At 39.6% G+C, this 21,435-nt stretch overlaps 1 protein-coding gene across 2 annotated transcripts in view; it reads right to left on the bottom strand.

Moving 5' to 3' along the window:
- Window positions 1–21,435, bottom strand: part of appa (amyloid beta (A4) precursor protein a) — a 36,073-nt gene that overhangs the window by 12,050 nt on the left and 2,588 nt on the right. The window contains exons 2-7 of one of the 2 annotated variants that reach the window (XM_086148107.1): window positions 8,099–8,266; window positions 2,580–2,709; window positions 2,257–2,369; window positions 1,679–1,869; window positions 926–1,245; window positions 199–366 (exon numbers count right to left, since the gene is read on the bottom strand). In XM_086148107.1, coding sequence (XP_086004233.1) covers window positions 199–366; window positions 926–1,245; window positions 1,679–1,869; window positions 2,257–2,369; window positions 2,580–2,709; window positions 8,099–8,266 — 1,090 coding nt within the window. The remainder of the gene's footprint in view (window positions 1–198; window positions 367–925; window positions 1,246–1,678; window positions 1,870–2,256; window positions 2,370–2,579; window positions 2,710–8,098; window positions 8,267–21,435) is intronic. The other variant, XM_086148108.1, reaches the window with a different exon arrangement.

Here is a 21,435-nt window from a genome sequence, read left to right as displayed (position 1 = left end):
CATCATCTAACCCTATGTTGTGCAACAGTTTTTACGATTTGCTTGAGGTTAAAACTGCGCCTTTGGCTGGTGCTGATCTTTGACAGACAGCGAGTTACAGTGAGAGTTAGAGACAAACAAGAGCTGGATACATCTTAGATTCAGACCAATGAACCAATGAGCAGCTGGTTGGGTTCAGCTGCTGTTGGCAGGACTTACTGACACTGCTGCAGACAGACAGGCAGTACTCTTCTGACTCAAAATTATTTCTGTTGCCTCCACAGCCGCCGTAGATAAACTGAGCACACCGACCCTCCTGGCGGTCAAAGTACCAGCGGGGCAGCATGGCCCGGCATGGACCAGTCTCAGCATTAGCCCAGCATACATCTTAGAGAACACGTACATACATATACAAAAAACAAACACAGACTCACAGTCTGGTCATCTTTCACAAAGCAGTGCCTGCTTTAAAAAGGTCTTGAGACCATTGAATGCCACGTTAGTTGCAGGCTGTCTTATATACAGCAGTTCAAGTGTTTACCTGTTAATAAAGCAATAGTTTTGGTGATTCAAAAACAAGTTTGTTTTACACAGGTGGTGTGACGCAGTTAATGCTAATCTGAAGAAGCACATCTGGTAGAGCCATTCCAATGGAAGCAAAACAGTTATCGATACACAATGAGATGGCAGATGTCATGATAATGAATATAATTAGAAAATTGACAGCAGGAATTTACCTGTGTGGCTCATGAAGTGTATATAATGCGGAAAAGCATTTTTGGCATTTTGCACATATAAGCTTGTCAATATGCATCTAATGTCATAGAAACCTGTAACTGCAGTATAAAAATGTTATGCTATAAAGGGGTCTCTGCAAGGGTTGTACAATCCCAACAATAAAACAAATACCCGCACATATGCTAAAATGGAAAGAAACTGTCCTCACCCCTTACAACCTCCTCCACAGACTCTGTGGTAGTGGTGGTAGTGGTTGTCATGGCAATGCTGGTGGTGGGCTCATCATCATCATCATCATCATCGTCAAGCGTTTCAACAATGTCGTCATCCACCTCTTCGTCAACCACCTCATCATCCTCCTCTCCATCTCCATCCTGGTCATTATCCAGCTCATCTTCCTCCCCTTCGTCATCATCTTCCTCTGCCACCACCTCTTCCTCCTCCTCCTCGTCGTCGTCGTCACCCTCCTCTACTACAGATGGCCTGGTTTCCTCTTGCTGCTCTGCTGGCTCAGGCTCCCGAACCATACTGAGGGGGAGGGATAAAAAGACATTATGAGGGCAATGTGTTTGGAAAAGAGTGAAAAAATATTTGGAGCAAGAAGGGAGACATTCATTCATCGTCTATACTGCTTATTCTGCTCAGGGTGGCAATGTCGCTGGAGCATATCAAAGCGGTCATTGGGCTACAGGCAGGGCTCGCCCTGCACTGGTCCCCAATCGATCACAGGGCAACATATTGTGACCTACAACCATGCACCCTCCATGCAATAGGAGGGAAAAAGGTGAAGCCATGAAGAGAGAAACCCAAGGAGGAATGAAAATGAAAAGGGAACTGGTACTCTGAATTACAAGGGGTATTTTGCATTATCTATGATCAAGTGATCCTGGATGCATTACACCACTGCTAACTTGCCCTCATTCATGCGAGTGTGCTTGAGGTTGCCTATGAATGTTTGTACCTGTTGTCAGAGTAGTCCGTCTCCGCTCCACCCCACCAGACATCAGAATCATCGCCATCCTGCTCGGTGCTGTCAGCATAACGCTCTCCCTCAATGGGACAGCAAACAAACTCCACCCCACGGAAACGGTCGATGCCGCATGGCAACAACATCCCGTAGTCATGGAGATTCATCGTGCGGTCTGCACAGGACTACAGAATTGCAAAGAATAAAAATTAAAAAAGAAAATGTGTTATTTCTTTTTTTAAGTTTATTGACTTCTTTCTTTTATCTCCTTATATTTAATAAGGTCCTTTAATACGCAAGTGTATCAAAAACAGCTTCACATTTAGGAAAGTGAAATGATTTGACCTAATTAGCAAAACGACACATGATAGATGATACAAACTTAGAATCAATGTATCCCCATATCAAAGAGCCTCTTAAACATGTTTAACTTCGGGTGTTTTCTGACACATTACCCCAGAGTGCTCAAATCAGAACTTCAACATGCTGATCATCATCATTACAGCTTTTGCAATTACATTCATTAAATTCACACAGGTATTTATTTGGAGTGTCTTTCTGTGTGTACCCACTTCCTTAGCCACGGTGTGCCAGTGCAGGTGGCTCTCACACTGGTCCATGCGCTCCTGATGCAGGAATTTGCACTTATCAGGAACCAGAAGGGCATCACTCACAAATTCTCCCACTGCAGCAGAGACGATATCCATATTTATGAATAATTCAGCCCAGTCGTGTGACTAACTGAAGACATATGAACCACAGATTTCCCATACATTCTTTTGTTGCTATGGCAACTCCTGATATGAGTGTAAGATTGTCATCTCTATTGGAGTCTCTTGCTTACAATAACCAATCTTTGTGCTAAATAATTTGGGACAAGCAATGAAAGACTCACCCAAACAACGGTAGGGAACCACAATATGTGTGTGGCTGTGACACTGCTTACGCCCCTTCTTGCACCAGTTCTGGATGCTCACTGGCTGGTTGGCCTCCACCACATTGGTAATCTGAAGCTCTGGGTACACCTACACACATGCAAAAAAAACACTTTAACATTTCAAAGGAGTCACAGACTAAAGCATGATTGTGTATTCTCAGTTACACTATTTGGAGATATAATATCAAAATTATTTCATTTGAATTTCTACATCAATATGAGATTTCTATTGTCTGTTTTTTTTTTTCAATTTTCCATGTGGATATCATGACTGGGGAAAAAGTCCTCTACTCATTTGCAGATTATGTAGAATATCAGGGAACTCCACCTTAATCTTCCTGGTACCTTCCTTCTTATTATGCATTTTCTTGATCTTTCCATTACCTTGGTGTTGCCAAAGTTCTTCCTGCTTTTAGACTGTTGAATTTTATCTATGTTCCTTTGAGCCAAGACCTGGCCAACCCACCGCTCTTTGACTGGTTTTATACAGCTTTTACATTCATATTGAAGTTTGTGTTTTATTAATGTGACAGTTCACTTCGCTTGAGTTTGATACGGTATTTTTGTTAAAAGTGCATTTGCGTGGGGTGAAAATACCTCCGTTTCCCAGTAAAACCAAGATCATTTGAGTAAACAATTTGAGTCAAGATTGCCCTCAAAATGGCAGGGAAAAAATGCACAGCAAAACAAAATTATGAAGATGAACACAGGACATTATTATCAGAGTGAGAGAGTTTATATTTTTTTGTTGAATGCAATGGCAAGCCATTCTGCCTTAGATGTCAGGCATCATTAGCACATTTCAAAGCTTCAAATCTTCAGCACCACTTCAACTCATGCCATGCCAACAACAAGGAATTTCTGAAAGGGACTGGACTTTGCAAGCACAAATTGGTCAATTTAAAAAGTCAGGCAGTAAAGCAGATACGGTTTGTCCAAAAATTACAAAGCACTCAGAGACCGTAATGCTTGCATCGTATCAACTGGCTTGGAACACTGCACGGGCCAAAAAGCCATACATTGAAGGAGAGTTAGTTAAAAATGCCTCTGTGATGTTGTTGAAATCTTCTCTCCTGAAAATGACAAACTAAAACAAATGGTATCAGATGTCTGACTGTCCAGCCACACTGTTAAACACAGAATATCAGACATTAGCACAGCTATTGAATCACAATTGCACTCTGACCTTCAAGCATGTGAGTATTTTAATGTTGCATTAAATAAGAGTTGTGACATACAAGACAAGCCTCAGTTGGCAATACAATTGTTTAATCAAAGAACTCCTTGATATAGTGCCATTAAAAGATAGAACCCGTGGCATAGATGTAGAAGAAAATGACTGCTGCATTTGCAAAAGCATAATCTGCCCATACAAAAACTAACTGCAGTAGCCACGGATGCAGCGCCAGCAATGATTAGATCTGTGAACGGGATAGTGAGGCTGTGCAAAGCTGACCAAACATTTCCTGAGTTTTGGAATTTCCACTGCATCATCCACAGGGAGCAACCCATGTCTAAATCATTGAATTTGCACAATGTCATAAAACCTGTGATTGAAATCATCAACTACATCCGCTTAACCACCAGCAATTAAAGAATCTGAGCTGGACCGAGAGCTTCCATGTGATCTGCCATTGCACTGCACTGTGAGGTGGCTGTTATAAAGCCAGGTACTCTCTTGCTTCTTTCAGCTTTTGGATGCTGTGAAACTGTTCACAAAAGAGAAGAACAAGGACCATCCCGAGCTTTCTGACCTTCGATGGATTATGGATCTGGCCTCTTTGATCGATATGCGGTGTCACTTGGACAGGCTGAACCTTACCTTGCAGGGTAAGTTAAAAATGCTGCCTGACCTGGTGCAAAGTGTGTTTGCGTTTGTCAACAAACTGAAGGCGCGAATTCAAAAGGGAGATTCAACGCATTTTCCTTCTCTGCTAAAAACCAGAAGGCAAGTCACCAGCGCTGCCCTGAATAAGCAAAGAGCTAGATATTGAAAGCCTTGAAAGCCCAAGAAAACTTTGTGTCCCGGTTCCGTGATCTATAACTGAAAGGCCTCCGATTACGTTCTTCGTTGACCCATTTAATGCTGAGACGGATTATTTGAAAGTTCTGCTGGTCACAGATGAGGCTTCGGCTGAGTTGGAGATGATTGATCTTTGTAAGGAGGACCAACTGAAACCTGGTTTAAGGGAAGGGACCATTGAGTTCTGGAAAAATGTGCCAACGGAAAAATACCCTAATGTAAAACGGGCTGCACTTAAGATACTGTCAATGTTTGAGTCAACATATGCCTGTGAGTCTATGCTTTCCAAACTTAAACATGTGAAATGAAAGCATTGATCTGTTCTAACTGACACCAAAGTGAAAGTATTGCTTCAACTGGCAACAACAAACTACAAGCCAGATTTGAAGAGAATTGTTAAAGGCAAGGAATGCCAGAAATCCCACTAACATACATAGAAAAAGAAGAACACTACTGTACTATTGTACACAAATGATTATATTTATGTTTGAGGACTTGGTTGAACTGGAAGTTTGTTTGTGTGAGACAGTGTACATATATTGTTGAAAAGACTTGTGGTCTTAGTACTGTAGAAGACAATTTCTGTCACTATCATAGTGTTGTGTGACATTTTCAATAAATTTTGCTTTGCAAAGGTATTTGTGTGTGAAAAAAAGGAATGGAGTGATGTTCATGTGTGCCCATGTGTATCGTGGGGCTCTTTGCGGTAACACAGGAAAAAAAATATGTCTCTTGGTCTCAGACTGGTTGGCCACCTCTGTCTTAGCCATTCATGACATCTGGCTGTGCGCAATACAGTGGATAAGACTCTCCTCATTCCTTTTCAAAATACCACCTGTGCCTGATTTTCAAAATTCATCATCTCTCAAAAGAGGGGAGAAACCGCTTGAAACAGTGTTGCACCTTGCCAAGTCAGCTTTAAAATAGATCAATGAAAACTAACATTGTAAGAATTTGTTCTTATCACTGGATTTATTTTCAATGATAAGAATGAACTTACTTTTCTTTAAACCCTTGATACAAGTTTTTCAGGAAAATCTTATCAATTATCCCCTGTTATCTGACATTTCATGTCACTTCCCTCTCACAAAATGTAGTTACATAGCAACTGGCTGTACTGTTAGAATATTCCCAATTTAAAAATTATCTTGTGGGTTAGGAAGACAACAGCAAGCAAAAATAAATATAACATAAATGAATGAATGGAACCCATACTATTTTGAAAGTACAGTTTCAGTCAATTTATAGCCATAATGTGCCATTGTCCATTGTCCAACCAGCCAAACTCAATAAGTTGCAATTACATGCTTTGTAGAAAAGGTCCCAAAGGTACAGGAGTTGACAAAAATGCTATAATTAGTGTTCTAAGAAATTGTAACTTACAACTTGGAGAGAAATCTCAACCACTTGTTGCATTTTGTAAGTTTAGGTTCCCTTGTGCTGTATTACAATTCATATCTTTTTATTTATTCGCAAAAATGAGGATTAGGATATGTAAGTGATTGGTGAGATATGCTTCACTAATTATACCCCAAAATCCACTTTTGTCACACAAAGTTCATGTTCATTGTGCCTGATATTACAAGTTAGCATTTAGCCATTTAAATGAAAATGATTTTTAACTGTACAGCAATTTAATGCTTTACTAAGTCAGTGAAAAAAATGCATGTGTTATGAGGTGTTAGAGTCCAGGAATAATCAGTGTTCTGAAGGGATATAAAATTGTACTGCAGAAAAATGGCCACTTTACTCATTCCATTACTTCTTTGGTTATCAATCTTAAGAGTAAATCTAGTTCAATCACTCCTGATTATTGATGGTACTAGTTTGATAAGATCATCCATTCACCTGAAAGAATGTAATAAACATGTGCCCTGTGCTACTTTTCCTTTGGTCATATTTGATTATTTTTTTCTCCAGAAAGATACAAGTAAACCTTGTTGCTCAAGCATGCCAATTAATATTTAATGCATAACAACTATACAAAATCTCACCAACTCCTGGGTTCCATATTTTTCCTGACTGGGCAGTGGCCAGCACCCACAACTTGTATAACATGGACGCAGGGCAGATTGATTTCCGAGCAAAAATTAATTTGGTAAACTAACCTGTGGAATTTGGTGACTAACATACAGTATACTTAAAAACAAAACAAAAAAAACATACAGCAAGACTATAAGCTTCACATTTGTGTTATTGCCTGCCTCTGACTTCATTATTTTTTTGTGTGCTGGATATACTTGCTCCAGCTAATTGAAATAGTTAAAAAAAAAAAAAAAAAAAAAAAAAGTAGGAATTGTTTTGGACAATGCAAAAGTTACAAACTACTTGCAACCAATTATTGCTTGGTCTGAATAGCCCTCAATCAGCAGTTACTGCATTCAATCATTGTTGAATGCGTGGAGGATGTGAGCTTTATAGTCTAAATGTTATTCATCTGGTCCAAAAACTGAAGCAAAATATCCCAACAATAAAAGTTATCATTGTGGAATTATTCACTCAGGATTTAATAAACACTTGGGAACTGCAATTTGCCGTAAATTCCTGACTATAAGCTGCTAGTTTTTTTCACACACTTTGAACACTGCAGCTTAAACAATGATGTGGCTAATTTATGGATTTTGGAGGGCTAACGAGCTTGATGCCACCAAGGCATTTAGCCTGGTCACATCAGACCAATCAAATAACAGTGAAATTCTGAGGCTGTTCAATGCCGACACTGAAGACAACGACTGATGGTTTTAGTGCACAAGAGGAAGACAAAGATAGCGCTCAGCTGGGTTGAACAAAGAGGGGATGGAAAATGGATAGATAAACTTTTCCTTGTTATTTATTATTAATCTTTTTCATCAGCCTTGTTACAGGCACTGTTCGGGAAAAAAAAAACATTTCCAGTGTATAATTGTGGATATTACCAGTATTACCAGTTTAATGAAAAGTTTAAAAATCATGTTTCTGTGTGGCACTTTCCCTATGAATATCTCATGTTACAACGTAGACACCTGCGGCTTACAGACAAGTGCAGCCTATATGTATACATATTTATTCATTTATTTTTAGCTGGTGCTGCTTATAATCAGTTGCGCTCAATAGTCTCGAAATTGCAGTAAATATTCCGGATATTACAGCATCTGTAGCCAAATGAGAATGATTCTTAACAAACAGGCCATTGCAATCATCATGAACATGATCTGGATGCAAAGGACAATTCAAACGGTTCTTACACAGGATATGGAAATTGATTTACTACCCCCCCTCCCCCCATTCTCCCGATAATATCTGGACTTCCAGTCCCAACGTGAAATTCACCCTCAGTTAGGATTTATTTACCACAATACAAACAATACTTCATGGTGTGGGTCTATATGATCCTAAAACATCAGAACCTGCGGATTCCAAATGTTAATAATGTATTGTGCTGGAAAATGAAAAAGTCATTCCTTTAACTCTTTACCTCTTGGCAGTAATGCAGGATACCCTCCTTGGTGCCGATGCAGCTCTTGGTGCCTGAAGGATCTGGTTCCCACTTGCCACTCTGCACGTTGATGTGCATGTTGAGTTTACTACAAAACATGGCCACCTGAGGCTCTGCCAAAAGACCCATCGAAACATCCGTCGGAACCTGGGGGTCAACAGAGATGAACAGCGGTTAATGGAATATACAACCCATGTTAAATTTGAGTACTCACGCTGAAAAACGCAAGATGGATGCTATTAAATTTTATTACTTTGATAAAGGGCAAGGGGAGATCATTTGTGTTTGATGGGAAAGGAGATGAGGTGGTTTACAATGAAAAGAGCAATGAAATATGCGGGTGAGGCAAGAGGGATACCCGAGACTAAATTGAATGACAAAGCGGGGGTTGTAAAAAGGCGTAGGAATTCTCTCCATTTTAGTTCCATGTTAAATATCTTTCAACAACTCAACCCAAAACCAACTGCAGTGATTGACTTTGGCTCAATGCCTCTTATTTTCTATAATAATTAATAATTTAACAATACCAATTTATCTTTCATTAATCCCCATGGGGAAATTCGTTCTCTGCAATTAACTCCTCATGGAAGAACCATGAGCAGTTGGCTGCCATCCACATGTGCCAGGGGAGCAACTAGGGGTTCGGTGTCTTGCTCAACCACACTTCAAAACAATAGGAGGATCTGGGAATCAAACCAGGAATGTTCGGTTCCAAAGACAATTGCTCTACCTCTGCCACTCCGCCCCCCATTTTGTTGGGGTTTTTGGGTCCACAAAATGATTTTGACAGCTATGAATATTAAAAGCTATTTGGTGTTCAGAAATATATTGCCTAAAGCAACACCCCTGCAGCAATGCAGTGCTCTCAGTGCATCCACTCAACTGACCTGTGCCAAGTGAAGCCATTTATACCAATTCTGTTCATCTCTTAGCCCTTGGAGTTTCTCATATTTTCCTTAGACATCATTGTTTTTATGGCAGGATGTATTAAGATGAGGGCAGTCTGCATGCATGCATCTGTAAGCATTACTGCCAATGGAGTAAATTCCATCATTTTTGGTTATTTAAGCTTCTCTGTGTCAATTTGTGCCTTTGCATGTGTGTCTTTATGTGCATATGCTATTGCTGTCTGCCGGCATAGGGAGGATTTGTGCATAAGTTCCCTGAGGAGAGGAGGTGCAGACAAACCTCTGACTGCCTGCATTGTAGCGGCAAATGAGCCAGAACAAAATGAGGGGGATACTGTGGGGGGCGGGGAGGGGGGGGCAACGGCAACCACTGCTATTGTGTGCTCCCTAATCGTGTTAATGGTTGTGAAGGCCCTGGCAGGCGAACAAATGTTTTGAGATGGATAGCTTATTCATGTATTTATTTATTTATTTATTTGCTTGAGACAAATTCTCTCCAAGCAGCCAGGGGCATAAAGTTCTTTTTCAAAATAACAATGGCTGGTAGAAGCTATCAGTTTCTAATAAATTTGAAACTGAAAACAGAAACCATGGAACCAGTTTAGCTGGCATGCATCTGCTGTCTTGCGGGATGATTAAATTAAACAGCTTTCTTTATATTCTACTTACTCACATTGACTATATTTACACAGTTGGCAGAAGAAAACAGCATCAATGAGTAGAATCTGCTTTTGCTGAAGTGACTGGGAAAGCAGCAAAGACATGCCAAGTACACACACATGAAGTAGACGCAAAATATGTATTGCTACCCAGTGGTAAAGTTACACAGAAAGTCAAATCATGGGGGACTGGGGCTGTGGCAAAGACATGGTGTCTCAGATGTAATAAAGTCTCAGATTTCAGACGGCAATATTTTATGAATAACCATCACAAAAACAAATTGCAGGACAGTGACGCTGGATGCAATTAATCACAGCTATTGTTAATATAACTGAAGTAAGTCCCTGCTCCATGTGAGGATACTGTTAAATATTTTTGGTAATATCTTGCACTAAATAGATAAGGTAGTTCATGCATGTAGTAGTGTTACCCAAACTTTTTTTTGTAAGCTTTAACTCAAAACAGTGGCAATGACTTTTCCTTTGGTCACAAAGTAATAAAGTTGTTTTTATTTACAAGCTCTTATTTTGTGAATGATTATTACCATTGAAAGGTTAGTTTAATGCTAAATTGTAAAATGTGATTACTATAAAAATAAATAAATAAATACTTGTGATATTCTTTGTATGTCTTAATAACGTAACCACTGGACTTGCATAGGCATGTCTGTTTGGTCAAGATTCATTTCAACATCATTTATTTTTAGTGCAGGACAAAATGTTGCAATGCGTCACCACCGCTTCACTTGTGTATGTATTATTTCTATTTGATATTAAAATATTAAAAAGTAATGACATTTTCTTGACTCTGCTTGGTCAATATCTGGAGATTGGGAATTGTTGCTGATTTTTTTTCTTATGTATGTGTGGGGGTGGGGTTATTTCTTGCTATTCACAGGTGGATAGCTAACCATCAAGGTACATCGTCACCCCTTATATAGCAACTTGATCACCTTCCTTTTTTTTTTTTTTCCAAAGCGCTTTACACTAGATTACGCACGCACACACACATGCATGCATGCACGCACGCACGTACACGCAAGGCACAAACCTGACCATCGGGAGCAACTGGGACTTCAGTTTCTTTCCCAAGGAATTTGTATTATGCTGACAGGGGGGAGGTGGGAGTTGAACTGCCAACCTTCTGATTAGAGGGGGTGCCCACCCTACCAACTAAGCTACAGCTATCCTGAAAATATCTTGTTTTTTTAAAAAGGAACGTAATAGCAACATTTTTAAAATCAGTCTCCCTTTCATTAGACTGTACAGAATCTGTACAGGTCTCACAGAAGTGTTAAAAATCAAAGCACAGCCGCTTATTTTGTTCATGTCATTGGAGAAGAACATTTATAATGGCAGTCAACAGCTAAATTAGCTGGAATGGCTAATAACCCGTGTCCATTTTTAAACCTCCACATCATGAACACAAAAGAATGTGGCCTGACCTTGGATCATTATAGTCCATACTACCGTTTACCACCATAGAGCACACTTTACATCATAACTGTCTTAACAGACAAAGCTAACGCAACACATCGTAGCATTACAGAGATATGTTAATCCCTGTCACAAACAAACATATACACACAGTTAAGGTGCACATGCATGCACAAAGTAGGGTGTAAAATCCCCTTCTGCCCCCTAGCCCTCCTCAGCTCAAACACATGGCAACTTAACACTGGTTGGTGACTATCAGTCTTGACACTGAGCCATCTGCAACACACAGGGTTATTTAGGGGTCTGTTGCTTTATTTCTGCATGACCATCTGTGAGTTGAATATCGCTGATGGCATAGATCAAATCCCATTCTGCTCACTAATAGCAAAACCTAGGGCAAAGTCAGTCCTTAAAGTTTGCAAATAATCCTTAAAAAGTAATTTGCCTGTGAGCTATCTTTCAATTAAGTCACTTTCTGGCTGCCCAATTTAATTTTGACCTTACTTAGTTCCATCTGGCCTCTCCCTGTCCCTTAATAAAAGAGATAGCCAAACTTCCCTGCTGCTTAAGGAAAAGGGAGGAATATCTGAGCCAATGGCTCACTGACATTCAAATCCTTTGTGTCATCCTCTTTTGGATGGCAAATCACCTCCTTGCCAATTACCCCCTCTTCTTGTTCCTGCCTCTCAGCCAGACCACATCTATCCCTCTACCACACAGCTGAAGTGGAGGGTGTCCAAGCCGTTCACTACAGGCTTATAAATCTGAAGGGCTGGATAATATTGGGAAGGTAGGAGCAGAAGGAAAAAGTGAGACACAGAACAATAACCACAATAGTGGGCTATCAAGAGAGATTGGGAAACATGAATTGAACGATAAGCCTTCAGCACAAGCAGAAGGTCAAGCACTTCTCTCAAACAGAAAATATGTGGGGATAGAGGGCCAGAGACACTGAGGGAAAGAAACGGAAAAAAAAAAGAAATGCCCAGAGCGAATAAGAAAAATTCAAACGTCAAAACGCGTTTGGCGGAAAACGTCTTGGTCAGTGAAGTTCAATGCTTATAATCTAAATGTTTCGAAGGAGCCCAGTGGCAAAACTTAACCATGCCAAATGTACCTAATGCCATTACAATATTCACTAAAGTGTAGACTTTCTTAGCAAGAAAAACAAAAACATGTTGATGTTGCATACTTTCCCAAGACAGAAGAAATAAGGCAATAGGTGCAGCAGCCATTTTGCAAAATTCTCTTCAAAATGAAGAAAATAAAAAAAACATACAAAAATAGGACAGATGGAAACATTCTTGTTGGCTTTTTCCTTTTTGTTCTCTGACTGTAACTTAGGATCCACCCAGGGTGAGCACCAGATGGGTTGAGTGAACAGATGACTGACAATGAGATATGTAAACAGGAGAGTTAAGCAAAGGTACAGAAGTGACATCAGGCCTCTCTCCTTCTTCCCACTGTCTTTTAACCTATTTCAGCTTTGCTTCGCAGTCCTGTCGGTCTGCAAGCCAGTCATCCAGCAGTGAGGGGAGGGAGCAGTAATCTGGGCACTGAGGATTAGGACAGATGCCTGGTCAGGAGAAATATCCGCCTTTAGTCTCAATCTGGCATGATAGATATCAACGTAATGACAAGGCATAAGCAACACGAAAGGGGGCTGATGTTGAATGGAATTGACCCAGAGGAGATCCATTCATTATAATACAGTAAACACTCCAGTCATAGCATATTCTAAATGTTCACATTAAATGCTATGCTACTCAAAGCACAGAGCCTTGATTAATGCTTCCTGCCTCTATATTGACTTTAAAAATGTTTACATAGCTGGACTGGCGTGAGAAGCAACAGACCAAAGAGTTGTGATCAAGGAGGCCAAAAACTCATTACAAATCACATCATTAAGAGATTTGTGGAAAGCTAAGCTTTTGCATACTCTTTCCCGGACAACATGCAATGCTGTGTCCAAAGTGTAGGCCATCGTGAAAAAATAAAAACAGACTTAAGCTACAGAGCCTGCTGACCTAGAAAGATCATAAAATACAGAAAAGGTCCATGTTTTTAAAGCCTGGCAGGCAATATTTAGTTACCAAACTAAACATTACTGCATTGCAGCCCAAAGGAGTTGGATGAAAGTAAACACACATGTACAAAAGAAGACAGGAAAAAACAAACTGCCACTTCAATCGTGTAATACAATGACATACAATTTTGTAGGAACAAAGAAATCTAAAGGAGATTATTTGTTGCAATTTGACAGAGTGCTTTGCTGACATGGCCGGGTTTATGATGAGGATGGCAATCTCACTGTGGTGGTACATGTGATTCCAGAGTGTACGCAATTTTGTAACATGTTACTCACATAATATTTATAATCTCAGCTCACCTATTTCCACAGCTGAAAATTATGATGCAACCCACAACGAATCCAGAACACATTCAAGATGGTCTTTGGTAATCATCAAAATCGTATCCCATAATCCAGTCTTAAAATTCCAGGAAGTGAAAGAACTCCGAGAATCATGAAATTCTGAAAAATGAGCATCTAGATAAGTTTGCTTGTTGTCTTTTAAGAACAGTTTAAGCCAATTGTAATTTGGCTTTCATAAATTTTATGTGTCTCCGAAACCTATAAAGGGAATAAAAACCCAAACATTATGAGTAGCACAGTCATCTATTTTAAAAAATGCAGGTAGTTGTTTATTGCCCATTATATGCAAATCAGAGTTGATGGGAAATGTTATTGCATCACATGCATAAAAGAACTGCAGATTAATCCAATCTTACACACAAAGATGCCCGATATCTTTTCTAGTCACAGCGGCCAAGAAACATTTAATGTGCTCAAGGCAAGCTCCCCCTCCCACTCCACACACAAAGTGGGCACTGGTTCTGTGCTGTTATTAATTGTACAGTCTTATCTGAGGGGCCCAGGCCTGCTATTGGGAGTGAGGTGAAGATGTTACGAGGAGTTTGGTGTTAAGATTAGCCCTCCTCCTAAGAGGACTCCCCCGGGAGATTAGGCTGTGTTGAAGGACCTCTATGCACACATGTACACAATTTTTGAGGCATTTTTGTCTACACCCAAAAATGCAATACAATAAGGATTTTTTGTTAGGAAAGGGCTGCATTGTATGACATGCATAATAGTGTCAACTTTTGTATTGGACAAGGTCAACAATGTCACCAATTTACAATCACATTGTGAAAGAAAATACATCACCAGCAAGCAATAGCAGAAGTCCACGCAATACAGGTTTAATTGCAGTATCCTTGATGAGCTTTTATTTATCCGGTAAAGGAGGATGTCGAATCATTGCACTATTGGGGGGACTGTGAGAACTAGTTTGATTAGCTTTTGAAAATTCTTAACAGGTAACACAAAGGCGCACGCACGCACACATACCTCCTTGGCAGGCATTCCCTTCTGTAACTTAAAACCCTCAGATCATCTCTGGATACAAATTGTGTGATGCAAAGCAATCCCCCCTTGATGTTTTTGTGTAATTCTAGCTGCACCTGATACTTCGCAGATTACAGGGCACTGAGATCCTCTTCCAACCCCTAAAAACACAGGTCAATTACAGTCCAGATGTTATACCAGACAAAATACATTCAACCAAAGAAGGTCAGGAAAGCAACAAAAATGTCAGAAACAGATATGGGTAAGAAACTGCTTGCCTTTTGAGCAGTCCTGATATAATTTTAGGAAGCATGAGATTCAGGTGAATCATGGTAACACCCAGATTGAATTGCCCTATTTTTTCATTTAGACAGCTATACCAATCTGTGTAGTCAAAGTTGAGAGGGGCTGGTGATTTTCAAAAGTTTAGAAAGACACCCAATACTTGTATTAAAATTCAAACAAATATATTTTCCTCAATTTTAAGCACAATCACATTCATACTGCATTACAACCAGGGATCTTGTTAAAGAAACTGAATTATATAGCTGGTATTTAGGGCTGACATCATCTTCTAACTTGCCACACCAAACATTTCCCAATCAACTTTGTTTCTCTGTTTGAGGGAGTGAAATGAATTGACCATGTTACAGCCTTAGGTGCGACAGATGGAGTTAGGTTACTCGACATCAACTAAATTTGAAACAGTTTTTAGAAAAAAACGAATCAAAATTTTCCATGAAAAACTCGTCATTTGCCTCTGTGCCATTTTGTCAATTCTGTGTGAGAACAGTAGAGTGCAGAAAACCTTTGGAGATGGAATGCAGTTTCTATGAGCCACATATCTACTCAGCCTGAGAGAGTTGGGAGGGATACATTTTCATTTTTAAAACTGTTCCAAAACATTGTTAAAAACAGCAACAACGAATACATGGCCCTGCTTGTATTTTTGATAAATTCTGTTAACCCAATCTTTTTGAGTTCAAAAGGTCACAGCAACTAAATTTAAAGTTTCTTCCAATCCAGATCATTAACAGGTTTGGTAATGGTGATGACTTAGCTCAACACATCCGCTCCATTTCACACTGATTTATTTTAGAGCTTGTTCCAAAAGTCTTCATTTTCAAAAGTTTAAGTCTGTAGATGTATAACGAACTTTTCATTGCTATTCAATAGGTCATATAGGGAAGGGGGTCCTTGTATAGCAGTACAATTATTTCAACTTTAAATGAGGTTACCTTTCGATGATCATGAAAAAAAGCAACTGATATTCCATACCAAATTAATTGGGTCCCATATGCTGCTCATTTTTTTGTTGTAAATGCACTGCACCCCTTGACAAGGACACAGGTTGGTTCCTAGAAGCCTGACTTCAAATATCTTAAAAACATAAATCCATTTTTCAGATATAAAATTTACCAAGATATATATAAGAAATCTCAAGATAATATGAATGACAGGAAGTATGCATGATGAAATATTGCTTTCTTCCAAGTTTATTTGTCTGTATGTGTCAGAGACAACTGGTTTCCTTAGTCATGATCACCATGGATACCAAGCCTCCTCTCAACTGTGGGGAAGAGCCTCTTACAACCTCTTGTGGTCATCATTGCTGTGGCAACCTGAGGCAACACCATTATCCATGTCACATGGGAGCAGGAATTTAATCATGGGATTGGTGTGCGCTCATAAAAAAGCTGGCCTGTGGGAACATGTGTGTGAATATATGTATGTGCATTTTGAACTGCACTCAACAGAAATGACACAAACCAAAGTTTTTCCAATGTTAATGAGTTTAGTATATTGTTAAGAATGAACTGAAAAACAAACTTTGGAGGTTACAAAAAGGGCAAATATCGTTTGATGTCTAATTAGTGAAATATTTTAAAAACTGAGCAGAGATTCAGCATTAAACTGAATATTGCATTCAGGGGGCTTTCATTAGCGTTTACAAAAGGCTAGAATGAAAAATGCTCGTTGTGCTGCAGACGAACTCCTCTTATTTGTAGGACCTATGATTGAATGTACCTAAGACGACCTGGATATAGCTTAACATTAAAAACAGTCTTCATACCAATATCAAAGGTAAAGAAACAGGTTCATGCAGGTTGGAATGGGTGGATAAAAGTGTCAGGGGAACTATGTGATAGAAGACTATCAGCCAGAATGAAAGGAAAGGTGTACAAGGCAGCGGTGAGACCAGCTACAAACAGGAACAATGACAAAAAGACAGGAGGCAGAGCTAGAGGTCGCAGAGATGAAGATGCTGAGGTTCTCTTTGGGAGTGATGAGAATGGATAGGATCAAGAATAAGTGTATCACATGAATGACACATGTTAGATGTTTTTGAGAGAAGGTCAGAGAAGCCAGACTGAGATGATTCGGTCATGGACAGAGAAGGGATAGTGAATATACTAGGAGACGGATGCTGGAATTGGAGCGGCCAGGCAGGAGGTCTAGAGGAAGACCAAAGAGAGGATTTATGGACATAGTGAGAGAGGATAATGAAGGTAGTTGGTGTGAGAGAGGAGGATACTGAGAATAGGGTTAGATGGAGAAGGTTGATTCGCTTTGGCGACTCCTGAAGGGAGAGGCCGAAAGGAGAAGCCTTCATACAAATATCATATTTCTTGCCCACTATTTAAATTTTTCATTCTTACTGCAATGGTAAATGAAACAAGCTGTATAAAATATAAATGCTGGCAATTGGAGACTAGGTTTCGGCCTATGCAGTAAACGGAAACATAAGGCACACACACACACACTTTAAGTTTGAAAAACAGGAAGACCCCCACCTCAACAATGGACACAAACAGGAAAAGAGAACCAAAATTAGAAAGACAGTCAATTTTCTGACACAAATCTCCATAAAATACCCAACTTCACCCACCCACATACAGAAACAACTTGAACTATAATCTTATGTTCCAATATTGTGCTTTGACTCTGAACACTTCATCTATAATTAAATGCGTGTTGTCTGACTCCACGCCTGTGAATCTCAGATTGAGGGCTAATTCATATGACCCCCCCCCCCCCAAACGCACACACGAGTGACAAAGCATTCAGAAAAAAGTAAAGACTGTGGGGAAAAAAAAAAGTTCAAAAAAAGAATGGGATGGATGACACGGACAACTGAGTCCTCATTTTAGACAATTTACCACTACCAAGGGACACTATTATTGCATCCCTGAACAAGCAAAATGAGAAGACAGGATTAGATACGTTCTGAAAGTGGAAGTGCATAACCTTCAAGATGAGGCCCCTTATGTTATTTTTCTGGTGTGCTCTTCCAGATTGTGGGAAAGGAGGGCTTGCAACAGCACATCATTAAGGAGAAGCCTTAACATAAGACTTCCTATCATCAAAATAATGAGTAAAGAACCTCTAAGGGAATCAAAAGTAGTGGCAAAGCAGTTTCAGTGTTCTGTCTATTAAATTACATAAAAAGTGTCTGCTTGGCCAGGGGCACAAATTAAGACTGTAAACGTCAGGAAAAGACAAATTGGCACAATGATACTATCGCTGTACTCTGGATTCATCACACTCACCTAATAATATAACAAATTCATGTTAGCATTCGTCAAGCTCATAACCTGACACATTCAAAACAAATCACTTAGGATTGTTTAACAAATTACCTGCATAATCGAAGGAAATTAACAACTATAAGATTACTTAAAAACTGGCTGAAAGAAGCTATTGTGCCAAAAGGAAACTCTTGGAAATAAATTTTTACCAAAAAATCTGAAATTGGCTATTTGCCTGCACTTTCTGAGACTTGCCAAATTGCTGGCCAAGATGACTGTGGTCATTTCACATATATCTAGTGCCAGCAGAGGTTAGTGAAGGCATGAAAAGCTCAGCCTTCTGACAGAAAGTTGATTCATACATTAAACAGGAAGAGGGGATGATGAAAGGGAAGTCAAGAAGATAATGAAAGATCTCCAAGCAGAATCCAAACAGAGAACACCCCCTATCTGTCTGCATGCATTTCAAACAAGTGCTCCGTATGGCTTTCAGTTTCAATGCAGAAGACTGAATATACGAAACCACTTGATAGCAGCTTTTCTATCAGCCCAATCTAAATGTCAGTACTCTTGCACAGACAAAAGGTGAGGGCTGGACCTCTGCTGGGTTCTCCTCTTGTGACAGTGGTCTGTCTTTAGTTCGCAATTACTCAAGTCTGGCCTCCCACATGGAGGCAATTCACTTGAACTGGCAACATCACTCAACTGAACACCTCCGAACGCAATGTCATATCTTGTGACAATGTACACAATACCATCACAAGATTGAATTAAAACCATATAACATGACATACTTAGATATGTAGATACTCCATAAATCATCAGTCTATGTGAACAAATTCTTGACTACAACCAGATTCCATTAGCCCTGGGATTATCATCACACTCAGTTATACTTCAATGTGAAGGTCCGTCACAAACACTCACAGAAACAGAGGCTAAGTAGCCTTGATCGTGACTCACTGCATCAGTGAAGATGAAGATGCAACGTTAAAAGCAGCAGAGCTTCAACTAACGTCCGAAAAAGTTACTCACTTGGCAGTTGCTAATGGGCACGCTGCTAATGCCTCCATATGGAAAGAGCTTCCAAGCAGTGACATGACAAATGACATGGCACTTGCATCTGTTTATTAAGTGTATTTGGCTCGCACTTAAAAATTATGTTTTTTGTAGTGGACCGTTTGCAATGCTATGGTGGCCAGTATACATTAAGTACATTTCAAACTACCATCAGGCCCACAGAAACACCATACTATGCATCAGGATCTCAATCAATATAAACAACATCTAAACTCCCAAACAGAACCATAGATTGTCGACTCGACTGTAAGGAGACTCGCACCTGGTTTCCACCAGATGTATCTTTTCCACAGTTAAGCGGAACCACAATGTTAAATTCTAGTGGGAGCTTTTGATTAGCAGACCCATTGGCCCGCATTAACTTGTTGATTTGATAATTTTCCTTTGAGATTTGTTCCACTGTTGCTGATAACAAATTTCATTCAGTCTCCAGCTGACCCTTTTAACCTGTGGATTTATCTGCCACAAGTCATGTGCTATACCAACAAAGTTCAGATAGTTCAGTCAATTTATTGTCATTGTTGGCAAAAAAATTCCCTGATAGATTCACAAACTCCTGTGTGTATATCAAAGTAATTTGAAATGACTGGGTCTGTTTATTCTCCGGCTAGAACGGATGCCGGCCTATTTCCGCCTATGACTTCCTTTTTGTGCTTCCACTGCTTGAAACAAATTGCCATGGCTTCTGTAAAAAAACAAACTTCCTGTGTATTTTAGGCAAACCAAGGTGCAACACATTCCTTGGAGGGCTCAGTAACGGACCCCAGCACTTGTGATGGAATCACAATCATTGGTTTTAACAGCTGTGATTGGCACATACAGTTGTGTCTAAGATGCTAACAGGCTCTGCAAAAAGGCTGTCTGTCAAGGTGTTGTGCAAAGGGTTGGATGACCTCTTAAAACAATATTTCAAGCAGGCGCCCTCCTATGTGCATATGTTCTGGGGAAGCCTCCTACAAAACAATATGCATCACAAATAAAGACTTGGTCCATACTCACATGTAGAGAAATCCACGTCAGATCTAATCAATTCCCTGTTTTATTTCTCTGTCTAACAGAGAGACGGCGTTGTGCTGCACAACAAGGCAGGCATTTGAGCTCAGCAGTGTGCTATTAAACCGCAATTAGCGTAAGTGAGAATCATAACAGGTTTTGAAGACGAAACGTGACATTTCAACGTAATAGTTTAATCGGTGGTTGGGCAGCTCCCAATGACAGTGAATGCCACACTGTCCAGGGACCATGACAACAGAAACAACAGCAACAAAAGGTCAGGAATTCTTTTCTTCAGGATAGAGAAAGGGGGATGAAGGGGAACATTGGATGTGCTGCAGTGTCATGGTTGTTGTTGACACAGCTAACAGAGGGCATATTCTGAATGCATTTTTTTAACAGCAAACTGCTTATACTGAAGCAATGAAATTGGGAATCAAGAGAAGCCAGAGTAGAGACTATATGTACATAAAACCGAAGACAAACCCAGGCATGTGACATGATGAAGAAAACATCAAGAAATAACATATCAGTAGTTAAGTAAAACAAAGACAGGGACAGAGAATATGACAAGCTAATGCGGAGATATAATGGTTAAAGGGGAAGACTTATCCTCTATTTCATTTCTTCTTAAAACACATGCATGCATTATGCCAGTTAATGTTCAGTGTAGAATAACCCTTCATTAGTCCCACCATGGGGTAACTGCAAATTATTTGGATAAAATTAAAGGGAGGCCGGGCAGTTCAAGGCACTTTGACAGCCTGATATTGGATTTATTAACACAGATTAAAAGCACAAACTGAAGTCTTGCCATCTGTTTTACATCAGCTGTCAACCCTTCCACAAATAAAGAAAATAATGTTGCTCTATTGTTCCTTAAAAAATAATTAATTAATCTATGATTAATGATCTATAATTAATCTATCAATAATTCACAAATAAATTATTGACTGCAAGTTATGAAATTTTAGGCTATGTACTTGCAGCCACAAAAAACATCTGTATGGATGTCAATATGGACCCTCCATGTCAAATATCATTAGGAACTAAAAACACATTTTTCTGTGGGCATAGGGTTAATTGAGATTGATTAAAAGCAAAAATTACAAATTCTACAGAGACGTTTCTTGGCAAATGACACTCCATTTGCTCTTGCTGGACACATACTGAAAGCTCTGATTTGAACACAAACTTTAGATCCTCTCTGTGGGGGCTGTCAAAAAATAATTGAGAAAATTTAAATTACTGAGTGAGGTGCAAGTACAGGCCAGGCAGGGAAAAGTGAATACAATAAAGAAGT

This window comes from Fistularia commersonii, chromosome 6 (genome assembly GCF_037954325.1).
Source record: "Fistularia commersonii isolate RoL2024-O1a breed Wild chromosome 6, RoL_Fcom_v1.0, whole genome shotgun sequence".
Classification (NCBI taxonomy): Eukaryota; Metazoa; Chordata; class Actinopteri; order Syngnathiformes; family Fistulariidae; genus Fistularia; species Fistularia commersonii.
This window is presented reverse-complemented; position numbering and strand designations above follow the sequence as displayed.